We start from the raw sequence: 23907 nt of genomic DNA on the forward strand, positions 1-23907 counted from the left end.
AGCCTTGAGTTCTTCCTCCAGTTCCTTGATTCTAGTCTTAGCCTTCTTCAGATCTATCATGTCGGCGCACATCTGATTCTCCTGTCGTCGAATGTGCTGGTTTAACTCCTGGATAAAAGTTGCGATTGATCTATCCTTCCTGGTGCTAATCATCTCCCAGTGTTCATCTCGGCGCCCACAAATCTGATAGATAGTATCCTTGAGATCCTTGCGGTAGACTTCTCCAATGCGTCCCATGGCGATGTGAGCTGCCATACTCTTTCCTAGACTCCAAGTTGGTGCATCAAAAGAAAACTCTATGGGCTCAGTGACTGGCATGAACGTCCTTCCTGGAACTTGAACTTGAATCATCCAGCGCTCTTCTTCAGGTAAAGTGGCGTTGTAGATTCCCGTGAAGCTTGGTATCTAGTGACTTCCTTCAAGTGGCGTCCAAAGGGTGTATCTTCATCTGGTTGTGTGAACTTGTTCCTTGCATCCGCCATCCTAAAGAGTAGAAAAGATGAGAAGTCAGAAGAGAAGAGAGTGAGTAGTGATCTAGGTCTTTAGCTTAGTGGTCGTGTCCTATAGTCAACGTGTGCTCTGATACCATCTCTGTAGCGACCAGACCTCAAACGGTCTGATCTCTGTGCTCCGGTGTCATCCCTGGATCAGTAATGCTGACACCACACAGTACTCGGAGGATTTATAGCAGAGTAGCAATCACACACTTATTACATCGAGTGTCTCAAAAGAGAACTTATTACAATAAATATGGCTTAAGGCCATCTAGTGACGATAACAGCGGAAGGCTTGGAAGATAAGTGAGTCCATCAACTCCAACGGCATCACTGAGTATAGAACCACGACCTAAAAACTCCTTAATCGTCGTCTGAAAAGTCTGCAACATTAACGTTGCAGCCCGAAAACGGGTCAGCACATGGAATATGCTGGCAAGGTAACACATCGAGAGTAATGGAATGAAACAGCTATACTATATGCATATTTGGCTGGTGGAAAGCTCTATGGTTACAGTTTTTGCGTAAAGCCAATTTTCCCTACTTCAAAGGAATAAATTTAATTACTATCATGGTGGTTGTTAAACATTGAGAATGGTTGACAGCATTCTCAATCCCAATTAAAGTAACATCATTAAACCCAACAAAATTAACTTTAGAGTAACATGTTGAGATTCGCATGAAAATCCAAGTACTAGATACTCAAGATGTCCATAACCGGGGACATGGCTAATCATGATTAGTTTATTACACTCTGCAGAGGTTTGCGCACTTTTCCCCACAAGACTCGATCGCCTCCATTTGGTTTCTCGCACTACAGGGTGTTTGAGAAGACGGATGACCGAGACATAGTCTTTCAGAAGCGCTAGCACCTTACGATCGGCTAGACCGTACCACCTACATCCCCTACATCTGCTAGTCTACCACTGTAAGAGTTCGCACAACTTAGTCAACTATGCCAGAGCCCATAATGGCTTGTGGCTGCACACGGAAGTTTCTAGTATGAATAATCTCATGATCCCTTTGAGCCTGGGTGGCGGTCCAAAAGAAAAACAGGCAAGTCCTGGAAACCCCAGGTGCCTCAATCCACCCAGATGTGTGTTTAAGTTGCCACCTTAGATAAACCATTAATTATCAATCTCACATCTGTCATGGATTTCACTCACCCAATCCACGTCTACTAGCATAGCATGGTATAATAAGCAAACGTAGAAGTAACTCCCAAAGGTTTGATAATAAACAGGTAATAGGTACTACCTCATCTACTTCCCATCCCACAATTTAATTAGATCCTAATCATGCAATGTGTGAGGATTGATCTAATGCAATAAAACTGGGTTGTAGAAAAAGGTATGATCAAAGTGTTACTTGACTTGCTGATGATCCGCGAAACCTAGAGATTCAACGTAACAGGCGGCGCACTCCGGGTATTCTATCGCAGACAAACAACAAGTATACTATAAGTACTCATCTAATGCACAGGTAAAACTCAAATAGAAGATCTAACCAGAAAGTTCAATTTAAGAACCCTGGTTGGCAAAAAGAATCAAATCGAACGAAGCAAAAGAAATCAAACGGCGAAAGAAAACAACTTCGTTCTAGTCATCTGGATCTAAGGCAAATTTTACAGTAGCAAAAACATGTTTAAGTTGATTATTCGGAAAGAGGGTTTCGAGACGAAACTCCAGGCGCTTGAATCGTCTGATTCCGATAAACGAGCGAAAAGTTATACTAAAACAAAAATCGGATCAGAAATCGCGATCAGAAAATAACCGCGGAAAAATCCGACGAAAAAGAAAAACGACGAACAGAATTTTTTTTACGGCACGGAAAACAAGGCGGCGGCGAACCTCGGGCGGCGCGCTGCTCCGGCGAGTCGGCGGCGGCGGCTGGCGGGCGGCGGTGGCGGCTGGCGGCGGCTAGGGCGGCGGCTAGGGTTAGGGCGGCGGGGTGGGCTGGCTCGGCTCGGGCCTCGGGCGCGCATTATAAAGGCCCCGGCCAGGCGGAGTCCTGGCCGAGTACGGCCCAAAGTCGGTTCCGCGTTTTTTGTTTTTTTTAAATAATTCTGCTCGGAAGAAAAATAAAAAGAAGTACTAAACGGACTCCAAAATTCACGAAATAAATTTTCCCTGGTTCTAAAATCAAGCCCGATAAAGTGAACATTTATCTGGGCCCAAACTACAACTTTGAAAAATGCGCATTTTTCCTAAATTCAAATAAAATACGAAAAAAAACTCCGAAATAAATCTTATTTGATTTTTTTTATTAAATCCTCAATATTTCTATATTTTGGGAAAGTCATTTTATTCCCTCTCTCATATTTTTGTAATAGAAATAATTGATGATAAAATAAATAAAATCAAGTGATCTTGTTTACATAATTTGAGAAAACTCAAATATGTAAATAACGAAATCCCCAACTCTCTCCGTGGGTCCTTGAGTTGCCTAGGATTTTCTAGGATCAAAACCAAAAGCAAAATAAAATATGATATGCATGATGATCTAATGTATAACATTCCAAATTGAAAATTTGGGATGTTACAATTGCAATGCGTTGAAATAAGGCCTAGGGTTCATACTTTCACTAGTGCAAGTTCTCTCAACAATAATAACATAATTGGATCGTATAACTATCCCTCAACATGCAACAAAGAGTCACTCCAAGGTCACTAATAGCGGAGAACAAACAAAGAGATTATTGTAGGATACGAAACCACCTCAAAGTTATTCTTTTTGATCGATCTATTCAAGAGTCCGTAGTAAAATAACACGAAGCTATCCTTTCCGTTCAATCTATCCTAGAGTTCGTACTAGAATAATACCTTAAGACGCAAATCAACCAAAACCCTAATGTCACCTAGATACTCCAATGTCACCTCAAGTATCTGTGGGTATGATTATACGATATGCATCACACAATCTCAGATTCATCTATTCAACCAACACAAAGAACTTCAAAGAGTGCCTCAAATTTCTACCAGAGAGTCAAGACGAAAATGTGTGCCAACCCCTATGCATAAGTTCACAAGGTCACAGAACTCGCAAGTTGATCACCAAAACATACATCAAGTGGATCACATGAATATCCCATTGTCACCATAGATAAGCACATGCAAGGCATACATCAAGTGTTCTCAAATCCTTAAAGACTCAATCTGATAAGGTAACTTCAAAGGGAAAACTCAATCCATCACAAGAGAGTAGAGGGGGAGTGATACGTCTCCAACGTATCTATAATTTTTTATTGTTCCATGCTATCATATTATTTGTTTTGGATGTTTAATGGGCTTTAATATACCTTTTTTATTATTTTTGGGACTAACCTACTAACCCAAGGCCCAGCGCAAATTGTTGTTTTTTGCCTATTTCAGTGTTTCACAGAAAAGGAATATCAAACGGAATCCAAACGGAATGAAACCTTCGGGAGAGTTATTTTTGGAACAAACGTGAACCAGGGGACTTGGAGTGAATGTCAAGAAAGAAACGAGGGAGCCACGAGGCAGGGAGGCGCGTCTGCCCCCTTGGGCACGCCCCCACCCTCGTGGGCCCCTCGCAGCTCCACCGACCTACTTCTTCCTCCTATATATATCCATATACCCCCAAAACATCCAGGAGCATCATGAAACCCAATTTCCACCGCCGCAACCTTCTGTAGCCATGAGATCCCATCTTGGGGCCTTTTTCGGAGCTCCGTCGGAGGGGGAATCGATCGCGGAAGGCCTCTACATCAACTCCATGGCCTCTCCGATGATGTGTGAGTAGTTTACACAGACCTTCGGGTCCATAGTTATTAGCTAGATGGCTTCTTCTCTCTCTTTGGATCTCAATACAAAGTTCTCCTCGATCTTCTTAGAGATCTATTCGATGTAATTCTTTTTGCATTGTGTTTGTCGAGATCCGATGAATTGTGGGTTTATGATCAAGATTATCTATGAACAATATTTGATTCTCCTCTGAATACTTATATGTATGATTTGTTATCTTTGCAAGTCTCTTCGAATTATCAGTTTGGTTTGGCCTACTAGATTGATATTTTTTGCAATGGGAGAAGTGCTTAGCTTTGGGTTCAATCTTGCGGTGTCCTTTCCCAGTGACAGCAGGGGCAGCAAGGCATGTATTGTATTGTTGCCATCGAGGATAAAAAGATGGGGTTTATATCATATTTCTTGAGTTTATCCCTCTACATCATGTCATCTTGCCTAATGCGTTACTTTGTTCTTATGAACTTAATACTCTAGATGCATGCTGGATAACGGTCGATGTGTGGAGTAATAGTAGTAGATGTAGAATCATTTCGGTCTACTTGTCGCGGACGTGATGCCTATACACATGATCATGCTGGATATTCTCATAATTATTCGCTTTTCTATCAATTGCTCGACAGTAATTTGTTCACCCACCGTAGAATATGCCATCTTGAGAGAAGCCACTAGTGAAACCTATGGCCCTCGGGTCTACTTTCCATCATATAAGTTTCCAATATATTTTACTTTGCAATCTTTACTTTCAATCTATATCATAAAAATACCAAAAAAATTATCTTATTATCTCTATCAGATCTCACTTTTGCAAGTGGTCGTGAAGGGATTGACAACCCCTTTATCGCGTTGGTTGCGAAGTTCTTGTTCGTTTGTGTAGGTACTAGGTGACTTGCGTGTACCTCCTACTGGATTGATACCTTGGTTCTCAAAACTGAGGGAAATACTTACACTACTTTGCTGCATCACCCTTTACTCTTCGAGGAAAAACCAACGCATGCTCAAGAGGTAGCAGGGAGAAACAACATAAGATCCAACTATAATAGCAAAGCTCACGACACATCAAGATTGTGCCAAATCAAGAACATGAGAGAGAGAGAGAGAGATCAAACACATAGCTACTGGTACATACCCCCAGCCTCGAGGGTGAACTACTCCCTCCTCATCATGGAGAGCGCCGGGATGATGAAGATAGCCACCGGAGAGGGATCCCCCCTCCGGCAGGGTGTCGGAATGGGTCTAGATTGGTTTTCGGTAGGTACAGAGGCTTGCGGCGGCGGAACTCCCGATCTAGGTTATGTTTTGGAAATTTGGGTATATATAAGAGATTTTGACGTCGGGAACAAGTCAGGGGGGTCTCCGAGGCGGCCACGAGGTTGGGGGCGCGCCCAAGGGGGTTGGGCGCCCCCCCCACCCTCGTGGGTGCCTCGGAGCTCTTATGGCCCATCTCCGATACTCCGTGGGCTTCTTCTGGTCCAAAAATAATCTTCATGAAATTTCAGGTCAATTGGACTCTATTTGGGTTTCCTTTTCTGCGATATTCAAAAACAAGGAAAAAAACAGAAACTGGCACTGGGCTCTAGGTTAATAGGTTAGTCCCAAAAATCATATAAAATAACATATAAATGCATATAAAACATCCTAGATGGATAATATAATAGCATGGAACAATAAAAAATTATAGATACGTTGGAGAGGTATCAGTGTATGGCAACAGAAGGTTTTATTCATGTAAACATAATAACAATTATTCTTTGACTTAAATGAATAACTGTATTGCAATAAACATGATCCAATCATATTATGCTCAATGCAAACACCAAATAACATTTATTTTAGGTTCAACACTAATCCTGAAGGTAAAGGGACTGTGCGATGGTGATCTTATCAACCTTGGAATTACTTCCAACACACATCTTCACCTCGCCCTCAACTAGTCTCTGTTCATTTTGTAACTCCTGTTTCAAGTTACTAATCATAGCAACTGAACCAGTATCAAATACCCAGCGGCTACAATGAACACTAGTAAAGTACACATCAATAACATGTATATCATATATACTTTTGTTCACTTTGCCATCCTTCTTATCCGCCAAGTATTTGGGGCAGTTCCGCTTCCAGTGAACATTTCCTTTGAAGTAGAAGCACTCAGTTTCAGGCTTGGATCTAGCTTTGGGCTTCTTCATGGGAGTGGCAACTTGCTTGCCATTCTTCTTGAAGTTCCCTTTCTTTCCCTTGCCCTTTTACTTGAAACTAGTGGTCTTGTCAACCATCAACACTTGATGCTTTTCTTGATTTCTACATTCGCTGATTTCAACATCGCGAAGAGCTCGGGAATCGTTTTATGTCATCCCTTGCATATTATAGTTCATCACTAAGTTCCAGTAACTTGGTGATAGTGACTAGAGAACTCTGTCAAGCACTATCTTGGAAGATTAACTCCCACTTGATTCAAGCAATTGTAGTACCCATACAATCTGAGCACATGCTCGCTGGTTGAGCTATTCACCTCCATCTTGTAGGCAAAGTACTGTCAGAGGACTCATACCTCTCGACACGGGCATGAGTCTGAAATACTAATTTCAACGGAACATCTTATATGCTCTGTGGCGTTCAAAATGTTTTTTAAGTCCCGGTTCTAAGCCGTAAAACATGGCGCACTAAACAATCAAGTAGTCATCATACCGAGCTTGCCAAACGTTCATAATGTCTACTTCTGCTCCTGCAATAGGTCCATCGCCTAGCGGTGCAAGGACATAACTCTTCTGTGCGGCAATGAGGATAATCCTCAGATCACGGAGCTAGTCCGCATCATTGCTACTAACATATTTCAACATAGTTTTCTCTAGGAACATATCATAAATAAAACGGGGAAGCTATACGCGGGCAATTGATCTACAACATAGATATGCAAATACTATCAGGACTAAGTTCATGATAAATTTAAGTTCAATTAACCATATTACTTAAGAACTCCCACTTAGATAGACATCCCTCTAATCATCTAAGGGATCACGTGATCCATATCAACTAAACCATGCCTGAGCATCACGTGAGATGGACAAGTTTTCAATGGTGAACATCACTATGTTGATCATATCTACTATATGATTCACGCTCGACCTTTCGGTCTTAGTGTTTTGAGGCCATATTGTGGGGAACGTAGCAGAATTTTAAAATTTTCTATGCATCACCAAGATCAATCTATGGAGTCATCTAGCAACGAGGGAGAAAGGAGTGCATCTACATACCCTTGTAGATCGCGCGCGGAAGCATTCAAGAGAACGGGGTTGATGGAGTCGTACTCGACGTGATCCAAATCACCGATGACCTAGTGCCGAACGGACGGCAGCTCCGTGTTCAACACACGTACGGTTGGGAAGACGTCTCCTCCTTATTGATCCAGCAAGGGGGAAGGAGAGGTTGATGAAGATCCAGCAGCACGACGGCGTGGTGGTGGAAGCAACGGTGATCTCGGCAGGGCTTCGCCAAGCGCAGGGAGACGGAGGAGTGTCACGAGAGGGAGAGGGAGAGGCCAGGGGCTTGGGTGCGGCTGCCTTCCCTCCCCCCACCACTATATATAGGGTGCCTAGGGGGGCACCGTCCCTAGGAGATCCAATCTCCTAGGGGGGGGGGCCAAGGGGTGCCTTGCCCCCCCTCCCCAAGGCAAGGGTGGCGCCCCCACCCCTAGGGTTTCCAACCCTAGGCGCAGGGGGAGGCCCAAAGGGAGGCGCATCAGCCCACTAGGGGCTGGTTCCCTTCCCACTTCAGCCCATGGGGCCCTCCGGGATAGGTGGCCCCACCCGGTGGAACCCGGGACCCTTCCAGTGGTCCCGGTACAATACCGATTACCCCCGAAACTTTCCCGATGACCGAAACTTGACTTCCTATATATAAATCTTTACCTCCGGACCATTCCGGAACTCCTTGTGATGTCCGGGATCTCATCCGGGACTCCGAACAACTTTCGGGTTACCGTATGCTAATATCTTAACAACCCTAGCGTCATCGAACCTTAAGTGTGTAGACCCTACGGGTTCGGGAGACATGCAGACATGACCGAGACGCCTCTCCGGTCAATAACCAACAGCGGGATCTGCATACCCATGTTGGCTCCCACATGCTTCACAATGATCTCATCGGATGAACCACGACGTCGAGGATTCAATCAATCTGTATACAATTCCCTTTGTCAATCGGTACGTTACTTGCCCGAGACTCGATCGTCGGTATCCCAATACCTCGTTCAATCTCGTTACCAGCAAGTCACTTTACTCGTACCATAATGCATGATCCCGTGATCAACCACTTGATCACATTGAGCTCATTATGATGATGCATTACCGAGTGGGCCCAGAGATACCTCTCCGTCATACGGAGTGACAAATCCCAGTCTCGATTCGTGCCAACCCAACAGACACTTTCGGAGATACCTGTAGTGTACTTTTATAGTCACCCAGTTACGTTGTGACATTTGGCACACCCAAAGCACTCCTACGGTATCCGGGAGTTGCACAATCTCATGGTCTAAGGAAATGATACTTGACATTCGGAAAAGCTACAGCAAACGAACTACACGATCTTTGAGCTATGCTTAGGATTGGGTCTTGTCCATCACATCATTCTCCTAATGATGTGATCCCATTATCAATGACATCCAATGTCCATAGTCAGGAAACCATGACTATCTTTTGATCAACGAGCTAGTCAACTAGAGGCTCACTAGGGACGTGTTGTGGTCTATGTATTCACACATGTATTACGATTTCCGGATAACACAATTATAGCATGAACAATAGACAATTATCATGAACAAATAAATATAATAATAACCATTTTATTATTGCCTCTAGGGCATATTTCCAATAGTCTCCCACTTGCACTAGAGTCAATAGTCTAGTTACATTGTGATGAATCGAACACCCATGTAGTTCTGGTGTTGATCATGTTTTGCTCTAGGGAGAGGTTTAGTCAATGGATCTGCCACATTCAGGTCCGTATGTACTTTACAAATCTCTATGTCTCCATTTTGAACACTTCCACGAATGGAGTTGAAGCGACGCTTGATATGCCTGGTCTTCCTGTGAAACCTGGGCTCCTTGGCAAGGGCAATAGCTCCAGTGTTGTCACAGAAGAGAGTCATCGGGCCCGACGCATAGGGTATGACTCCTAGGTCGGTAATGAACTCCTTCACCCAGACTGCTTCTTGTGCTGCCTCTGAGGCTGCCATGTACTCCGCTTCACATGTAGATCCCGCCACAACACTTTGCTTGCAACTGCATCAGCTTACTGCCCCACCATTCAAAATATACACGTATCCGGTTTGTGACTTAGAGTCATCCAGATCTGTGTCGAAGCTAGCATCGACGTAACCCTTTACGACGAGCTCTTCGTCACCTCCATACACGAGAAACATGTCCTTAGTCCTTTTCAGGTACTTCAAGATATTCTTGACCGATGTCCAGTGTTCTATGCCAGGATTACTTTGGTACCTTCCTACCAAACTTACGGCAAGGTTTACATCAGGTCTGGTACACAGCATAGCATACATGATAGACCCTATGGCCGAGGCATAGGGGACGACACTCATCTTTTCTCTATCTTCTGTCGTGGTCGGGCATTGAGCCGTGCTCAAACTCGTACCTTGCAATACAGGCAAGAACCCCTTCTTTGACTGATCCATTTTGAACTTCTTCAATATCTTGTCAAGGTACGTACTCTGTGAAAGACCAATGAGGCGTCTCGATCTATCTCTATAGATCTTGATGCCTAATATATAAGCAGCTTCTCCAAGGTCCTTCATTGAAAAACACTTCTTCAAGTAGGCCTTTATGCTTTACAAGAATTCTATATCATTTCCCATCAACAGTATGTCATCCACATACAATATGAGAAATGCTACAGAGCTCCCACTCACTTTCTTGTAAATGTAGGCTTCTCCATAAGTCTGCATAAACCCAAACGCTTTGATCATCTCATCAAAACGAATGTTCCAACTCCGAGATGCTTGCACCAGCCCATAAATCGAGCGTTGGAGCTTGCACACCTTGTCAGCATTCTTAGGATCGACAAAACCTTTCGGCTGCATCATATACAATTCTTCCTTAAGGAAACCATTAAGGAATGTCGTTTTGACATCCATTTTCCATATCTCATAATCATAGAATGCGGCAATTGCTAACATGATTCGGACGGACTTCAGCTTCACTACGGGTGAGAAAGTCTCATCGTAGTCAACCCCTTGAACTTGTCGATAACCCTTAGCGACAAGCCGAGCTTTATAGATGGTCACATTACCATCCGCGTCTGTCTTCTTCTTAAAGATCCATTTATTTTCTATGGCTCGCTGATCATCGGGCAAGTCAGTCAAAGTCCATACTTCGTTTTCATACATGGATCCTATCTCGGATTTCATGGCTTCCAGCCATTTGTCGGAATCCGGGCCCGCCATCGCTTCTTCATAGTTCGAAGGTTCACCGTTGTCTAATAACATGATTTCCAAGACAGGGTTGCCGTACCACTCTGGTGTGGAATGTGTCCTCATGGACCTACGAAGTTCAGTAGTAACTTGATCTTAAGTTTCATGATCATCATCATTAACTTCCTCTCTAGTCGGTGCAGGCACCTCATGAACATTTTCTTGAGCTGCGCCACTTACCGATTCAAGAGGTAATATTTCATCAAGTTCTACTTTCCTCCCACTTATTTCTTTCGAGAGAAACTCTTTCTCTAGAAAGGACCCATTCTTGGCAACAAAGATCTTTCCTTCGGATCTGAGGTAGAAGGTATACCCAGCAGTTTCTTTAGGGTATCCTATGAAGACGCATTTTTCTGACTTGGGTTCGAGCTTTTCAGGTTGAAGTTTCTTGACATAAGAATCGCATCCCCAAACTTTTAGAAACGACAGCTTAGGTTTCTTCCCAAACCATAATTCATACAGTGTCGTCTCAACGGATTTCGACGGAGCCCTATTTAAAGTGAATGCGGAAGTCTCTAAAGCATAGCCTCAAAATGACAGCGGTAAATCGGTAAGAGACATCATAGATCGCACCATATCCAATAGAGTGCGATTACGACGTTCGGACACACCATTACGCTGAGGTGTTCCAGGCGGCGTGAGTTGTGAAACTATTCCACATTTTCTTAAGTGTGTGCCAAATTCGTGACTCAAGTATTCTCCCCCACGATCTGATCGCAAGAACTTGATTTTCTTGTCACGTTGATTCTCAACCTCACTCTGAAATTCCTTGAACTTTTCAAAGGTCTCAGACTTGTGTTTCATTAAGTAGACATACCCATATCTACTCAAGTCATCAGTGAGGGTGAGAACATAACGATAGCCACCGCGAGCCTCAACACTCATTGGACCGCACACATCAGTATGTATGGTTTCCAATAAGTTGGTTGCTCGCTCCATTGTTCCTGAGAACAGAGTCTTGGTCATTTTACCCATGAGGCATGGTTCGCACGTGTCAAATGATTCGTAATCAAGAGACTCTAAAAGTCCATCTGCATGGAGCTTCTTCATGCGTTTGACACCTATGTGACCAAGGCGGCAGTGCCACAAGTATGTGGGACTATCATTATCAACCTTACATCTTTTGGTATTCACACTATGAATATGTGTAGCATTACGCTCGAGATTCATTAAGAATAAACCATTCACCATCGGAGCATGACCATAAAACATATCTCTCATATAAATAGAACAACCATTATTCTCGGATTTAAATGAGTAGCCATCTTGAATTAAACGAGATCCTGATACAATGTTCATGCTCAAAGCTGGCACTAAATAACAATTATTGAGGTTTAAAACTAATACCGTAGGTAAATGTAGAGGCAGCGGGCCGACGGAGATCACATCGACCTTGGAACCATTCCCGACGCGCATCGTCACCTCATCCTTCGCCAGTCTCCGCTTATTCCGCAGCTCCTGTTTTGAGTTACAAATGTGAGCAACCGCACCGGTATCAAATACCCAGGAGCTACTACGAGTACTGGTAAGGTACACATCAATTACATGTATATCACATATACCTTTAGTGTTGATGGCCTTCTTGTCCGCTAAGTATTTGGGGCAGTTCCGCTTCCAGTGACCACTTCCCTTGCAATAAAAACACTCAGTCTCGGGCTTGGGTCCATTCTTTGGCTTCTTCCCGGCAGCTTGCTTACCGGGCGCGGTAACTCCCTTGCCGTCCTTCTTAAAGTTCTTTTTACCCTTGCCTTTCTTGAACTTAGTGGTTTTATTCACCATCAACACTTGATGTTCCTTTTTGATTTCCACCTCTGCTGATTTCAGCATTGAATATACCTCGGGAATGGTCTTTTCCATCCCCTGCATAGAAGTTCATCACAAAGCTCTTGTAGCTTGGTGGAAGCGACTGAAGGATTCTGTCAATGACCGCGTCATCTGGGAGATTAACTCCCAGCTGAGTCAAACGGTTATGCAACCCAGACATTTTGAGTATGTGCTCACTAACAGAACTATTTTCCTCCATCTTACAGCTAAAGAACTTGTCGGAGACTTCATATCTCTCGACCCGGGCATGAGCTTGAAAAACCATTTTCAGCTCTTCGAACATCTCATATGCTCCGTGTCTCTCAAAATGCTTTTGGAGCCCCGGTTCTAAGCTGTAAAGCATGCCGCACTGAACGAGGGAGTAATCATCAGCACGTGACTGCCAAGCATTCATAACGTCTTGGTTCTCTGGGATAGGTGCGTCACCTAGCGGTGCTTCTAGGACATAATCTTTCTTGGCAGCTATGAGGATGATCCTCAGGTTCCGGACCCAGTCCGTATAGTTGCTGCCATCGTCTTTCAACTTGGTTTTCTCTAGGAACGCGTTGAAGTTGAGGACAACGTGGGCCATTTGATCTACAAGACATATTGTAAAGATTTTAGACTAAGTTCATGATAATTAAGTTCATCTAATCAAATTACTTAATGAACTCCCACTCAGATAGACATCCCTCTAGTCATCTAAGTGAAACATGATCCAAGTTAACTAGGCCATGTCCGATCATCACGTGAGACAGACTAGCCAACATCGGTGAACATCTTCATGTTGATCGTATCTTCTATATGACTCATGCTCGACCTTTCGGTCTTCTGTGTTCCGAGGCCATGTCTGTACATGCTAGGCTCGTCAAGTCAACCTAAGTGTATTACGTGTGTAAATCTAGCTTACACCCGTTGTATTCGAACGTTAGAATCTATCACACCCGATCATCATGTGGTGCTTCGAAACAACGAACCTTCGCAACGGTGCACAGTTAGGGGGAACACTCTCTTGAAATTATTACGAGGGATCATCTTATTTAAGCTACCGTCGTTCTAAGCAAATAAGATGTAAAACATGATAAACATCACATGCAATCAAATAGTGACATGATATGGCCAATATCATTTGCTCCTTTTGATCTCCATCTTCGGGGCTCCATGATCATCGTTGTCACCGGCATGACACCATGATCTCCATCATCATGATCTCCATCATCGTGTCTTCTTGAAGTTGTCTCGTCATCTATTACTTCTACTACTATGGCTAACGCTTTAGCAATAAAGTAAAGTAATAACATGACGTTTATGTTGACACGCAGGTCATAAATAAATAAAGACAATTCCTATGGCTCCTGCCGGTTGTCATACTCATCGACATGCAAGTCATGATTCCTATTACAAGAACATGATCATCTCATACATCACATCCTTTGGCCATATCACATCACAAAACACTTGCTGCAAAAACAAGTTAGACGTCCTCTAATTGTTGTTGCAAGTTTTTACGTGGCTGCTATAGGTTTCTAGCAAGAACATTTCTTACCTACGCCAAAACCACAACGTGAATTGCCAATTTCTATTAACCCTTCATAAGGACCCTGTTCATCGAATCCGATCCGACTAAAGTGGGAGAGACAGACACCCGCCAGCCACCTTATGCAACTAGTGCATGTCAGTCGGTGGAACCAGTCTCACGTAAGCGTACGTGTAAGGTCGGTCCGGGACGCTTCATCCCATGATGCCGCCGAATCAAGATAAGACTAGTAACGACAAGCAAATTGACAATATCGACGCCCACAACTATTTTGTGTTCTACTCGTGCATAGTAACTACGCATAGACCTAGCTCATGATGCCACTGTGGGGAACGTAGCAGAATTTTAAAATTTTCTACGCATCACCAAGATCAATCTATGGAGTCATCTAGCAACGAGGGAGAAAGGAGTGCATCTACATACCCTTGTAGATCGCGCGCGGAAGCGTTCAATAGAACGGGGTTGATGGAGTCGTACTCGACGTGATCCAAATCACCGATGACCTAGTGCCGAACGGACGGCAGCTCCGTGTTCAACACACGTACGGTTGGGAAGACGTCTCCTCCTTCTTGATCCAGCAAGGGGGAAGGAGAGGTTGATGAAGATCCAGCATCACGACAGCGTGGTGGTGGAAGCAACGGTGATCTCGGCAGGGCTTCGCCAAGCGCAGGGAGACGGAGGAGTGTCACGAGAGGGAGAGGGAGAGGCCAGGGGCTTGGGTGCGGCTGCCTTCCCTCCCCCCACCACTATATATAGGGTGCCTAGGGGGGCACCGTCCCTAGGAGATCCAATCTCCTAGGGGGGGCGGCCAAGGGGTGCCTTGCCCCCCCCCAAGGCAAGGGTGGCGCCCCCCACCCCTAGGGTTTCCAACCCTAGGCGCAGGGGGAGGCCCAAAGGGAGGCGCACCAGCCCACTAGGGGCTGGTTCCCTTCCCACTTCAGCCCATGGGGACCTCCGGGATAGGTGGCCCCACCCGGTGGACCCCTGGGACCCTTCCGGTGGTCCCGGTACAATACCGATTACCCCCGAAACTTTCCCGATGACCGAAACTTGACTTCCTATATATAAATCTTTACCTCCGGACCATTCCGGAACTCCTCGTGATGTCCGGGATCTCATCCGGGACTCCGAACAACTTTTGGGTTATCGTATGCTAATATCTCAAAAAACCCTAGCGTCATCGAACCTTAAGTGTGTAGACCCTACGGGTTCGGGAGACATGCAGACATGACCGAGACGCCTCTCCGGTCAATAACCAACAGCGGGATCTAGATACACATGTTGTCTCCCACATGCTTCATGATGATCTCATCAGATGAACCACGATGTCGAGGATTCAATCAATCCGTATACAATTCCCTTTGTCAATCGGTACGTTACTTGTCCGAGACTCGATCGTGGTATCCCAATACCTCGTTCAATCTCGTTACCGGCAAGTCACTTTACTCGTACCGTAATGCATGATCCCATGATCAACCACTTGATCACATTGAGCTCATTATGATGATGCATTACCGAGTGGGCCCAGATATACCTCTCCGTCATACGGAGTGACAAATCCCAGTCTCGATTCGTGCCAACCCAACAGACACTTTCGGAGATACCTGTAGTGTACCTTTATAGTCACCCAGTTACGTTGTGACGTTTGGCACACCCAAAGCACTCCTACGGTATCCGGGAGTTGCACAATCTCATGGTCTAAGGAAATGATACTTGACATTCGGAAAAGCTACAGCAAATGAACTACATGATCTTTGAGCTATGCTTCGGATTGGGTCTTGTCCATCACATCATTCTCCTAATGATGTGATCCCGTTATCAATGACATCCAATGTCCATAGTCAGGAAACCATGACTATCTTTTGATCAACGAGCTAGTCAACCAGAGGCTCACTAGGGACGTGTTGTGGTCTATGTATTCACACATGTATTACGATTTCCGGATAACACAATTATAGCATGAACAATAGACAATTATCATGAACAAAGAAATATAATAATAACCATTTTATTATTGCCTCTAGGGCATATTTCCAACACATATCTGCATATGCTAGGCTTGTCAAGTTTAACCTGAGTATTCTGCGTGTGCAAAGCTGGCTTGCACCCGTTGTATGTGAACGTAGAGCTTATCACACCCAATCATCACGTGGTGTCTCGGCACGACAAACTGTCACAACGGTGCTACTCAGGGAGAACACTTATACCTTGAAATTTAGTAAGGGATCATCTCATAATGCTACCATCGTACTAAGCAAAATAAGATGCATAAAAGATAAACATCACATGCAATCAAAATATGTGACATGATATGTCCATCATCATCTTGTGCCTTTGATCTCCATCTCCAAAGTACCGTTATGATCTCCATCTTAACGGCATGACACCATGATCTCCATCATCTTGATCTTTATCAACGTGTCATCACATGGTCGTCTCGCCAACTATTGCTTTTTCAAATATTGCTATCACATAGCGATAAAGTAAAGCAATTATATGGCGCTTGTGTCTTATGCAATAAAGTGACAACCATAAGGCTTATGCCAGTTGCCGATAACTACAACATGATCATCTCATACAACAATTTATATCTCATCACGTCTTGGCCATATCACATCACAACATGCCCTGTAAAAACAAGTTAGACGTCATCTACTTTGTTGTTGCAAGTTTTATGTGGCTGCTACGGGCTTAGCAAGAACTGTTCTTACCTACGCATCAAAACCACAACTATTTTTCGTCAAGTGTGCTGTTTTAACCTTCAACAAGGACCGGGTGTAGTCACACTTGATTCAACTAAAGCTGGAGAAACAGACACCCACTAGCCACCTATGTGCGAAGCACGTCAGTAGAACCAGTCTCATGAACGCGGTCATGTAATGTCGGTCTGGGCCGCTTCATCCAACAATACCGCCGAATAAAAGTATGACATGCTGGTAATTAGTATGACTATTATCGCCCACAACTCTTTGTGTTCTACTCGTGCATATAACATCTACGCATAAACCTGACCTGGCTCGGATGCCACTATTGGGGAACGCAAGATCTATCTAGGAGATGCATAGCAACGAGAAGGGAGAGTGTGTGTACGTACCCTCGTAGAATGAAAGTGGAGGTGGTTAGTAACGCGGTCGATGTAGTCGAACGTCTTCGCGTTCTAACAGATCAAGTACCAAACGCACGGCACCTCCGCGATCTGCACACGTTCAACTCGGTGACGTCCCTTGTACTCTTGATCCAGCTGAGGCCGAGGGTGAGTTCCGTAAGCACGACGACATGTTAACGGTGATGATGAAGTTACCAACGCTGGGCTTCGCCTAAGCACTACGACAAAATGACCGAGGTGCAAAACTGTGGAGGGGGGCACCGCACATGGCTAAAGATCAACTTGTGTGTATATGGGGTGCCCCCTCCCTCATATATAAAGGAGGGGAGGAGGAGGAGGGCCGGCCTCAAGGGGCGCGCCCAAGGGGGATTCCTACTCCTAGTAGGAGTAGGTTTCCCCCTTTCCTAGTCCAAGTAGGAGAAGAAGGAAGGAGAGGAAGAAGAGAAGGAAAGGGGGGCCGCCCCCTAGCCCTAGTCCAATTAGGTTTGGGCTAGGGGGGCACGCACCACCTCTTGGCATGCCTCCTCTCTTCCACCACTAGGCCCATAAGGCCTAATAACTTCCCGGAGGGGGTTCCGGTAACCCCCGGTACTCCGAAACTTATCCGAAATGACCCGAACCATTTCGGTGTTCGAATGTAGCCTTCCAATATATGAATCTTTATATCTCGACCATTTAGAGACTCCTCGTCGTGTCCGTGATCTCATCCAGGACTCCGAACAACCTTTGGTACATCAAATCACATAACTCATAATACATATCGTCATTGAACATTAAGCATGCGGACCCTACGGGTTCGAGAACTATGTAGACATGACTGAGACACATCTCCGGTCAATAACCAATAGCGGAACCTGGATGCTCATATTGGTTCCTACATATTCTACGAAGATCTTTATCGGTCAAACCGCACAACAACATATGTTGTTCCCTTTGTCATCGGTATGTTACTTGCCCGAGATTCGATCATCGGTATCATCATACCTAGTTCAATCTCGTCACCGGCAAGTTTCTTTACTCGTTCTGTAATGCATCATCCCACAACTAACTCATTAGTCACATTGCTTGCAAGGCTTATAGTGATGTTCATTACCGAGAGGGCCCAGAGATACCTCTCCGACAATTGGAGTGACAAATCCTAATCTCGATCAATGCCAACTCAACAAACACCATCGAAGACACCTATAGAGCATCTTTATAATCACCCAGTTATGTTGTGACGTTTGATAGCACACATGGTGTTCCTCCAGTATTCGGGAGTTGGATAATCTCATAGTCTGAGGAACATGTATAAGTCATGAAGAAAGCAATAGCAGTAAACTAAAACGATCAAGTGCTAAGCTAACAGAATGGGTCAAGTCAATCACATCATTCTCTAATGATGTGATCCCATTCATCAAATGACAACGCATGTCCATGGCTAGGAAACTTAACCATATTTGATTAACGAGCTAGTGAAGTAGAGGCATACTAGGGACCCTCTGTTTGTATATGTATTCACACATGTACTAAGTTTCCGGTTAATACAATTCTAGCATGAATAATAAACATTTATCATGATACAAGGAAATATGAATAACAACTTTATTATTGCCTCTAGGGCATATTTCCTTGAGGTTGTACCTTCCCACCATACGTGTTTCGGTAATGCTTCGCATGACCGAACAATTTTTCCATTGAATTACCGACGACATGGAAACTACCGAACCTTTCTTCCAACAATGGAGAAATCTGAAGTGTTGCGAGCAAGCTTTTCACTTATTTGAGGGCCTGCTCGTTTCTGGAATAAGAATGTCTTGGCAAGTATCATGAAATGGGTGATGATACATAATATGTTCATGGAGGATGAGAGGGTATGCCAAGGCCCATTGGCTATGAAGATATTGACACAATCATCATGCCCCAATTTGTTTCTCTATATTTGTACCTCATCCTTACATTTTGCATGCTAATCAACTTATGGGACTAGTGCCATTTCCAGCTACACAAAATTAATTTGTTGTGGTAGATAGTCAGATATAGTGGGGGTTGTCCCAATGTGTATTTTCCGACAACACACACATTCCCCAATTTGAGACCTCCTTCGATTTATATGAATTTTGTAGGAATTGCAAAGGATGGATTTTTGTAGAAATTTTAAATTTGGAGCCATTTGATTTGTAGGAATAGAATACTATTCCTTTATAGGATAGAAATCAATCCTTTGTATTTCATCGAGTAGGAAAAAGCATAGGTCGAATGAAAAAAAATCATATCCTATAAATCAAATGACATCTCTTTTGTTATAGTATTTGACATACATGTTATCTCACTTCCGAACCTTGAGCTGGCTACTAAGGACTCCTCTGATTCAAGGGATTCCAACATGACTATGATCCTATCAATTTTCTCCTCTAGTAGGTGCTTGATTTGCAGGAACGCTATCTCTAGGAAAAATATTCCTATGAAACTTTCCCTAGTCTCCCCCCCCTCGCCCCCCAAAAAAGACTTTCCCTAGTCTTTTTCATATATTTTTTGTCCACGAGGTCTGATCTCTTTGAAAGAATAGTATGATTTTCCTACATTATCGAAAAAGGCTTTCGCCCCGCTTTATATTATAAAGCAAACCGCCCGAGCCAAACATCCAACAAAGTTCACACACACACACACACACACAAGTCTCGCACCCAAATAAAGTAGCAAGGGTTAGTGCTGAGGGCACAGCTCAACAAGCCCTGAAAATAAAGCAACACACACAGACACTGCAACACGAGCAGCAGATCTAATCGGGTTCCGGCGGAGGGGGCGGAAGCGAAGGCGCCACGCGGAAGGCCATCGATCGAAGATCGGCGAGGAGGGTGTTGATGACTTCCTGGTCCTGGGGGCGGCTAAGCAGCCGCTAGAGCTGCAAGTAACCACACATTTTGAAAATCGCGTCAGTCGCACGTCGAAGAGGCACATTCTGAATAACAAGTTTGTTGTGAATGGTCCAAAGCGTCTAGGCGAGGACCCCAATGCACAACCATCTAATATGATGGTAGCGAGGGGAGGGGGGAGGCGTGGATCTCCGCAAGTAAGTCGGGGAAGTTGGTGTTACACCATTGTCCGCCGACCGTCTCACGGAAGCAGGACCACATGAATTAACTGGGCTGTGGAGCAGGAGAAGAAGATGTGGTTAGAATCCTCCACCGTGCCGCACAAGGGACACATCCCGTCTCCAGGTCCATTGCGTTTGAAGACTTCAACCCCAGAGGAGAGGCGTCCCCGGATCCACTGCCACGGGAATATCCTGATTTTGAGGGGAAGGCGAATGTCCCAGATCAAGCTAAAGGGCTCAGGGGCCAACGAAGGTGCAATGGCCGCGTAGAGAGATTTAGTGGAGAAGCGGCCGGAAGGCTCCAAGCGCCAAAAAATGGAGTCAGGGGCCATCAAACACACACTTGTTCTTTAATTTTATATCATTCTTTTCTTTTGCAGTGGAATTCCACAGGATTCAAGTGAGCAGGGCATAGACTAGGGGAGGTTAGTGTGGATCAAAGGACTCCGGACCTATGAATCAAAGGAGCCCTAACCCCGGATAACCAAGTCTCGAACATGTTCAAGATAACACTACACAATGACCCATGACAAAGGGGCTAGAGAGAAATAAATGTTGAATTGTCTCATTACTATTGCAATTGCAGCACTTTTATATATTTTTTATTAAATTGAGTTACTCACAGATCAAGTGCATACGCATTTACTCGCAGAAAAAAAAAGTTGCATACGCATTTCTGCTCGCTGTCAGCATTAAACCCTTCTCCCCTCGTCCCCCAAAAAAGAGAATTAAACCCTTCGACATTTGGGCCCGTGGCAATGTGGCTCCTCGCTTTCCCTTCCTTAAACCCCTCCTCCTTCCGCCCCTTCGTGTTACATAGGCAGCGACGGAAGGGGGGAAACAGGAAAGCCATCCTACCATTCCTTCGAGCGTCCGATGCTTCAGTTCTAGTCTAGGTAAGAATGCCGATCCTTTCTTCTCCCAATCCTTGTTCCTGGTGTCCCTAGAAAATATTTCCCTGTATTTTTTTTTGCTTGTATTATTCCCTCTCCTTTTTTCCGGCGATATGGAGTTCTTTCCGGGAAGTTAGATCTAAGATTTTGGGGGCTGGTTCGTTGCCGCAGCTTTAGGTGATTTGAGGGGAGAAATTCGGTGCGTCTAGAAATCTAGGGACTGTGCGTTCCGCCTCTCGCTTTTGCCATGGATTTTGATTTCTCTCTCGAGGTTTTCTCTTCTGCTGTCGAGCTGGGAGCAGTCTTTACTTTTTCTTCATGTCAATGCCAAGATTATTCTTTGGACTGTGATTCCAGTAGTAACACTCCTTTTTCAAGGATACGGTGTTGTGGGAGTTGTATCTTCGAAATTCTGTTATCATTAATTCATCATGTACTGACAAATTTCGGCTTCCTGCTGCTTGATTCAGGCTCTGCATTTTGGAACACTTGATAGTTATGGACCGCCAGAGTCTGCTGCGGAGGCATGATCAGGTTCTACTCCATGCCTTATTTTCTACCCTAGGGATATTGGACAGATCCCATTTTCATAATACTGGAGGAACTCACTAAACATGATAACTCATAGTTTGACCTGATTCAAGTAGGGCACCGGGTTTGACATGCTGATGTTTAATGAACGTGTTGTCATTGGGATGGCATAGAAAAAGACCAACGAGTATACTAGTAGTTCCAGACTTACACTTGTGTAATATTGGTGATGTTGAGCTTTAACTTCAGATGAGGCTTGACTTCTATTGATAAGAGATGATAACACTTTCTGAAAATGTTCCCTAGTAATGTATACTTTATTCATGTTATTTTGCATATTATCCCTGAAGTCAGTTCAGGTTAAGCAGTTGTTTGCCAAGGAAGTGAACATTTGTGTGAGGCTTTCCCGAATGGTTTCTTAGACTTGTCAGCAACAATAGTGTTCGCTAAATTTGGTTCACATAGATAGAATGAATGGTTTGGCTGGCTATCACAAAGGCTTTTTCATGTATCATATAGAATTGGATGCGTTAAACTTACTAACCTGTGAATCGTATTATGTTCATGCAAATTGAAACTCGAGTTACATTGTTGGGACTTGAGAGTTCTTGGTAGAACTAGGGGTCCTACTGGACCTGCTCCGGAGGTTGTAGGGGAAGGATGGAACGGGACGGGGCGATGAGCGGGCGCGTCGGCGGCTGGGCGCCGTCGCGTTGGAGGGAGATGGCGGCGGCTAGGGTTAGAGGCGGCTAGGGTTCCGGCTCCTTTGGGAGCCGGGCAATAGGGATAATAATATTCTTATTGCTTAATTCCAAAAAGAGTCTTATAGCCTATATTTATAACCTAGGTAACTTGCATAAGAATTAACCTAAGATAACTTGTGGACTAAGATTGCCCGGTGGGCCTAGCTAAACCGGCCTGGCCATAACACTTCTCCCCGCCTGCACAAACAGCTCGTCCTCGAGCTGTAAGGTGGGGAAGCGCTTGCGGAACTCCTCGAGGCGATCAACCAGCGTCAAACACCTTCTCGACAGCTGGGGCGGCAAGGTCGGCGGCGACGGCGTCCTCCGGAATGTAGTCTGCAACCTCCAGGTAGAAGAGTCGCGGGCAGGCATGGCCGGGCGTGTTGGGCTCGTCGCAGTTGAAGCACAACCCTTGGCGGCGACGCTCGAGTAGCTCGGCTGAGGTGAGCCGGCGGAACGGGCGCGCCGCGGTCGCGGCGAGGGGTACCGTAGAAGCCTGCGCAGGCCAACCCTGCGCGGAATCCGGCCTGGGTAGCGACCCAGTGGTCCGGGATGGTGATTCTTGCTGGATGGCCACCGCGCGGCACTCGAACGCGCGGGCGTAGTACATGGCCGACTGGAGATCCTGGGGTCCCCGAAGCTCCACATCCACGCGGATGTGATTCGGAAGTCCACCGACAAAGAGGTTGGCCCGCTGCTGCGCCGTCATGCTCGACGCATGGCATGCCAGGGCCTGGAAACGGTCGGCGAAGTCCTGCACCGTGGAGGTGAAGGGAAGGCGGCCGAGCTCTGCCAGGCGGCTCCCGCGAACCGGAGGCCCAAAGCGAAGGAGGCAGAGCTCGCGGAAGCGCTCCCAAGGGGGCATGCTGCCCTCATCCTGCTCGAGGGCGTAGTACCAGGTCTGGGCTGCACCGCGGAGGTGGTAGGATGCCAGCCAAGTGCGCTCCGAGGCGAGCGTGCGCTGGCCACGGAAAAACTGCTCACACTGGTTGAGCCAGTTAAGCGGGTCCTCCGTGCCGTCATAAGTGGCGAAATCAATCTTGGCGAACCGTGGCGGCGTCTGGGTCGGCGCGCCATGGCCGACCGGCTCGGCGGTGCGGAGCAGTGATGATGACGGCGCCCGGTCAACGGTGGGGAGGCCGTCGTAGGCCCTCGCGGAGCCGGACGAGGCCCCAGACTACAGCGTGGGTACCGGTGGGTCCCTGGCCTATGCGTACACCGGCGGTCGCGACGTGCCGGTTAGCCAGGCCAGAATCGGGGACGGTGATGGCGGAAACCGGACCTGCTGGATCGGAAGTCCTCCCGGTGTGGACTGGCCTAGTCCGAAGCTGGGCGGCGGCAGTGGGAGCTGGACCGGCGCGGTTGTCGCGGCTGGGGCCGGCGCGGGCCAGTGCGGCCACTGCGGCGCTGGGGCGGGCGTGGGAGGCGCGGGTGGCGCCATGAGAACGGGCGCGGGCCACTGCGGCTAGGACAGCGCTGGGGCGGGCG

The 23907-nt window shown here is 45.7% G+C and overlaps 1 protein-coding gene across 1 annotated transcript in view; it reads left to right on the forward strand.

Moving 5' to 3' along the window:
- Positions 1–21019: 21019 nt before the first annotated feature.
- The window catches only part of LOC123150699 (uncharacterized), a 6064-nt gene continuing 3176 nt past the window's right edge, over positions 21020–23907 (forward strand). Inside the window, exons 1-2 of the mRNA XM_044570535.1 lie at positions 21020–21148; positions 21616–21679. Of these exons, the coding sequence (XP_044426470.1) occupies positions 21644–21679 (36 nt within the window). The 5' untranslated portion in view covers positions 21020–21148; positions 21616–21643. The remainder of the gene's footprint in view (positions 21149–21615; positions 21680–23907) is intronic.

This window comes from Triticum aestivum, chromosome 7A (genome assembly GCF_018294505.1).
Source record: "Triticum aestivum cultivar Chinese Spring chromosome 7A, IWGSC CS RefSeq v2.1, whole genome shotgun sequence".
NCBI lineage: Eukaryota > Viridiplantae > Streptophyta > Magnoliopsida > Poales > Poaceae > Triticum > Triticum aestivum.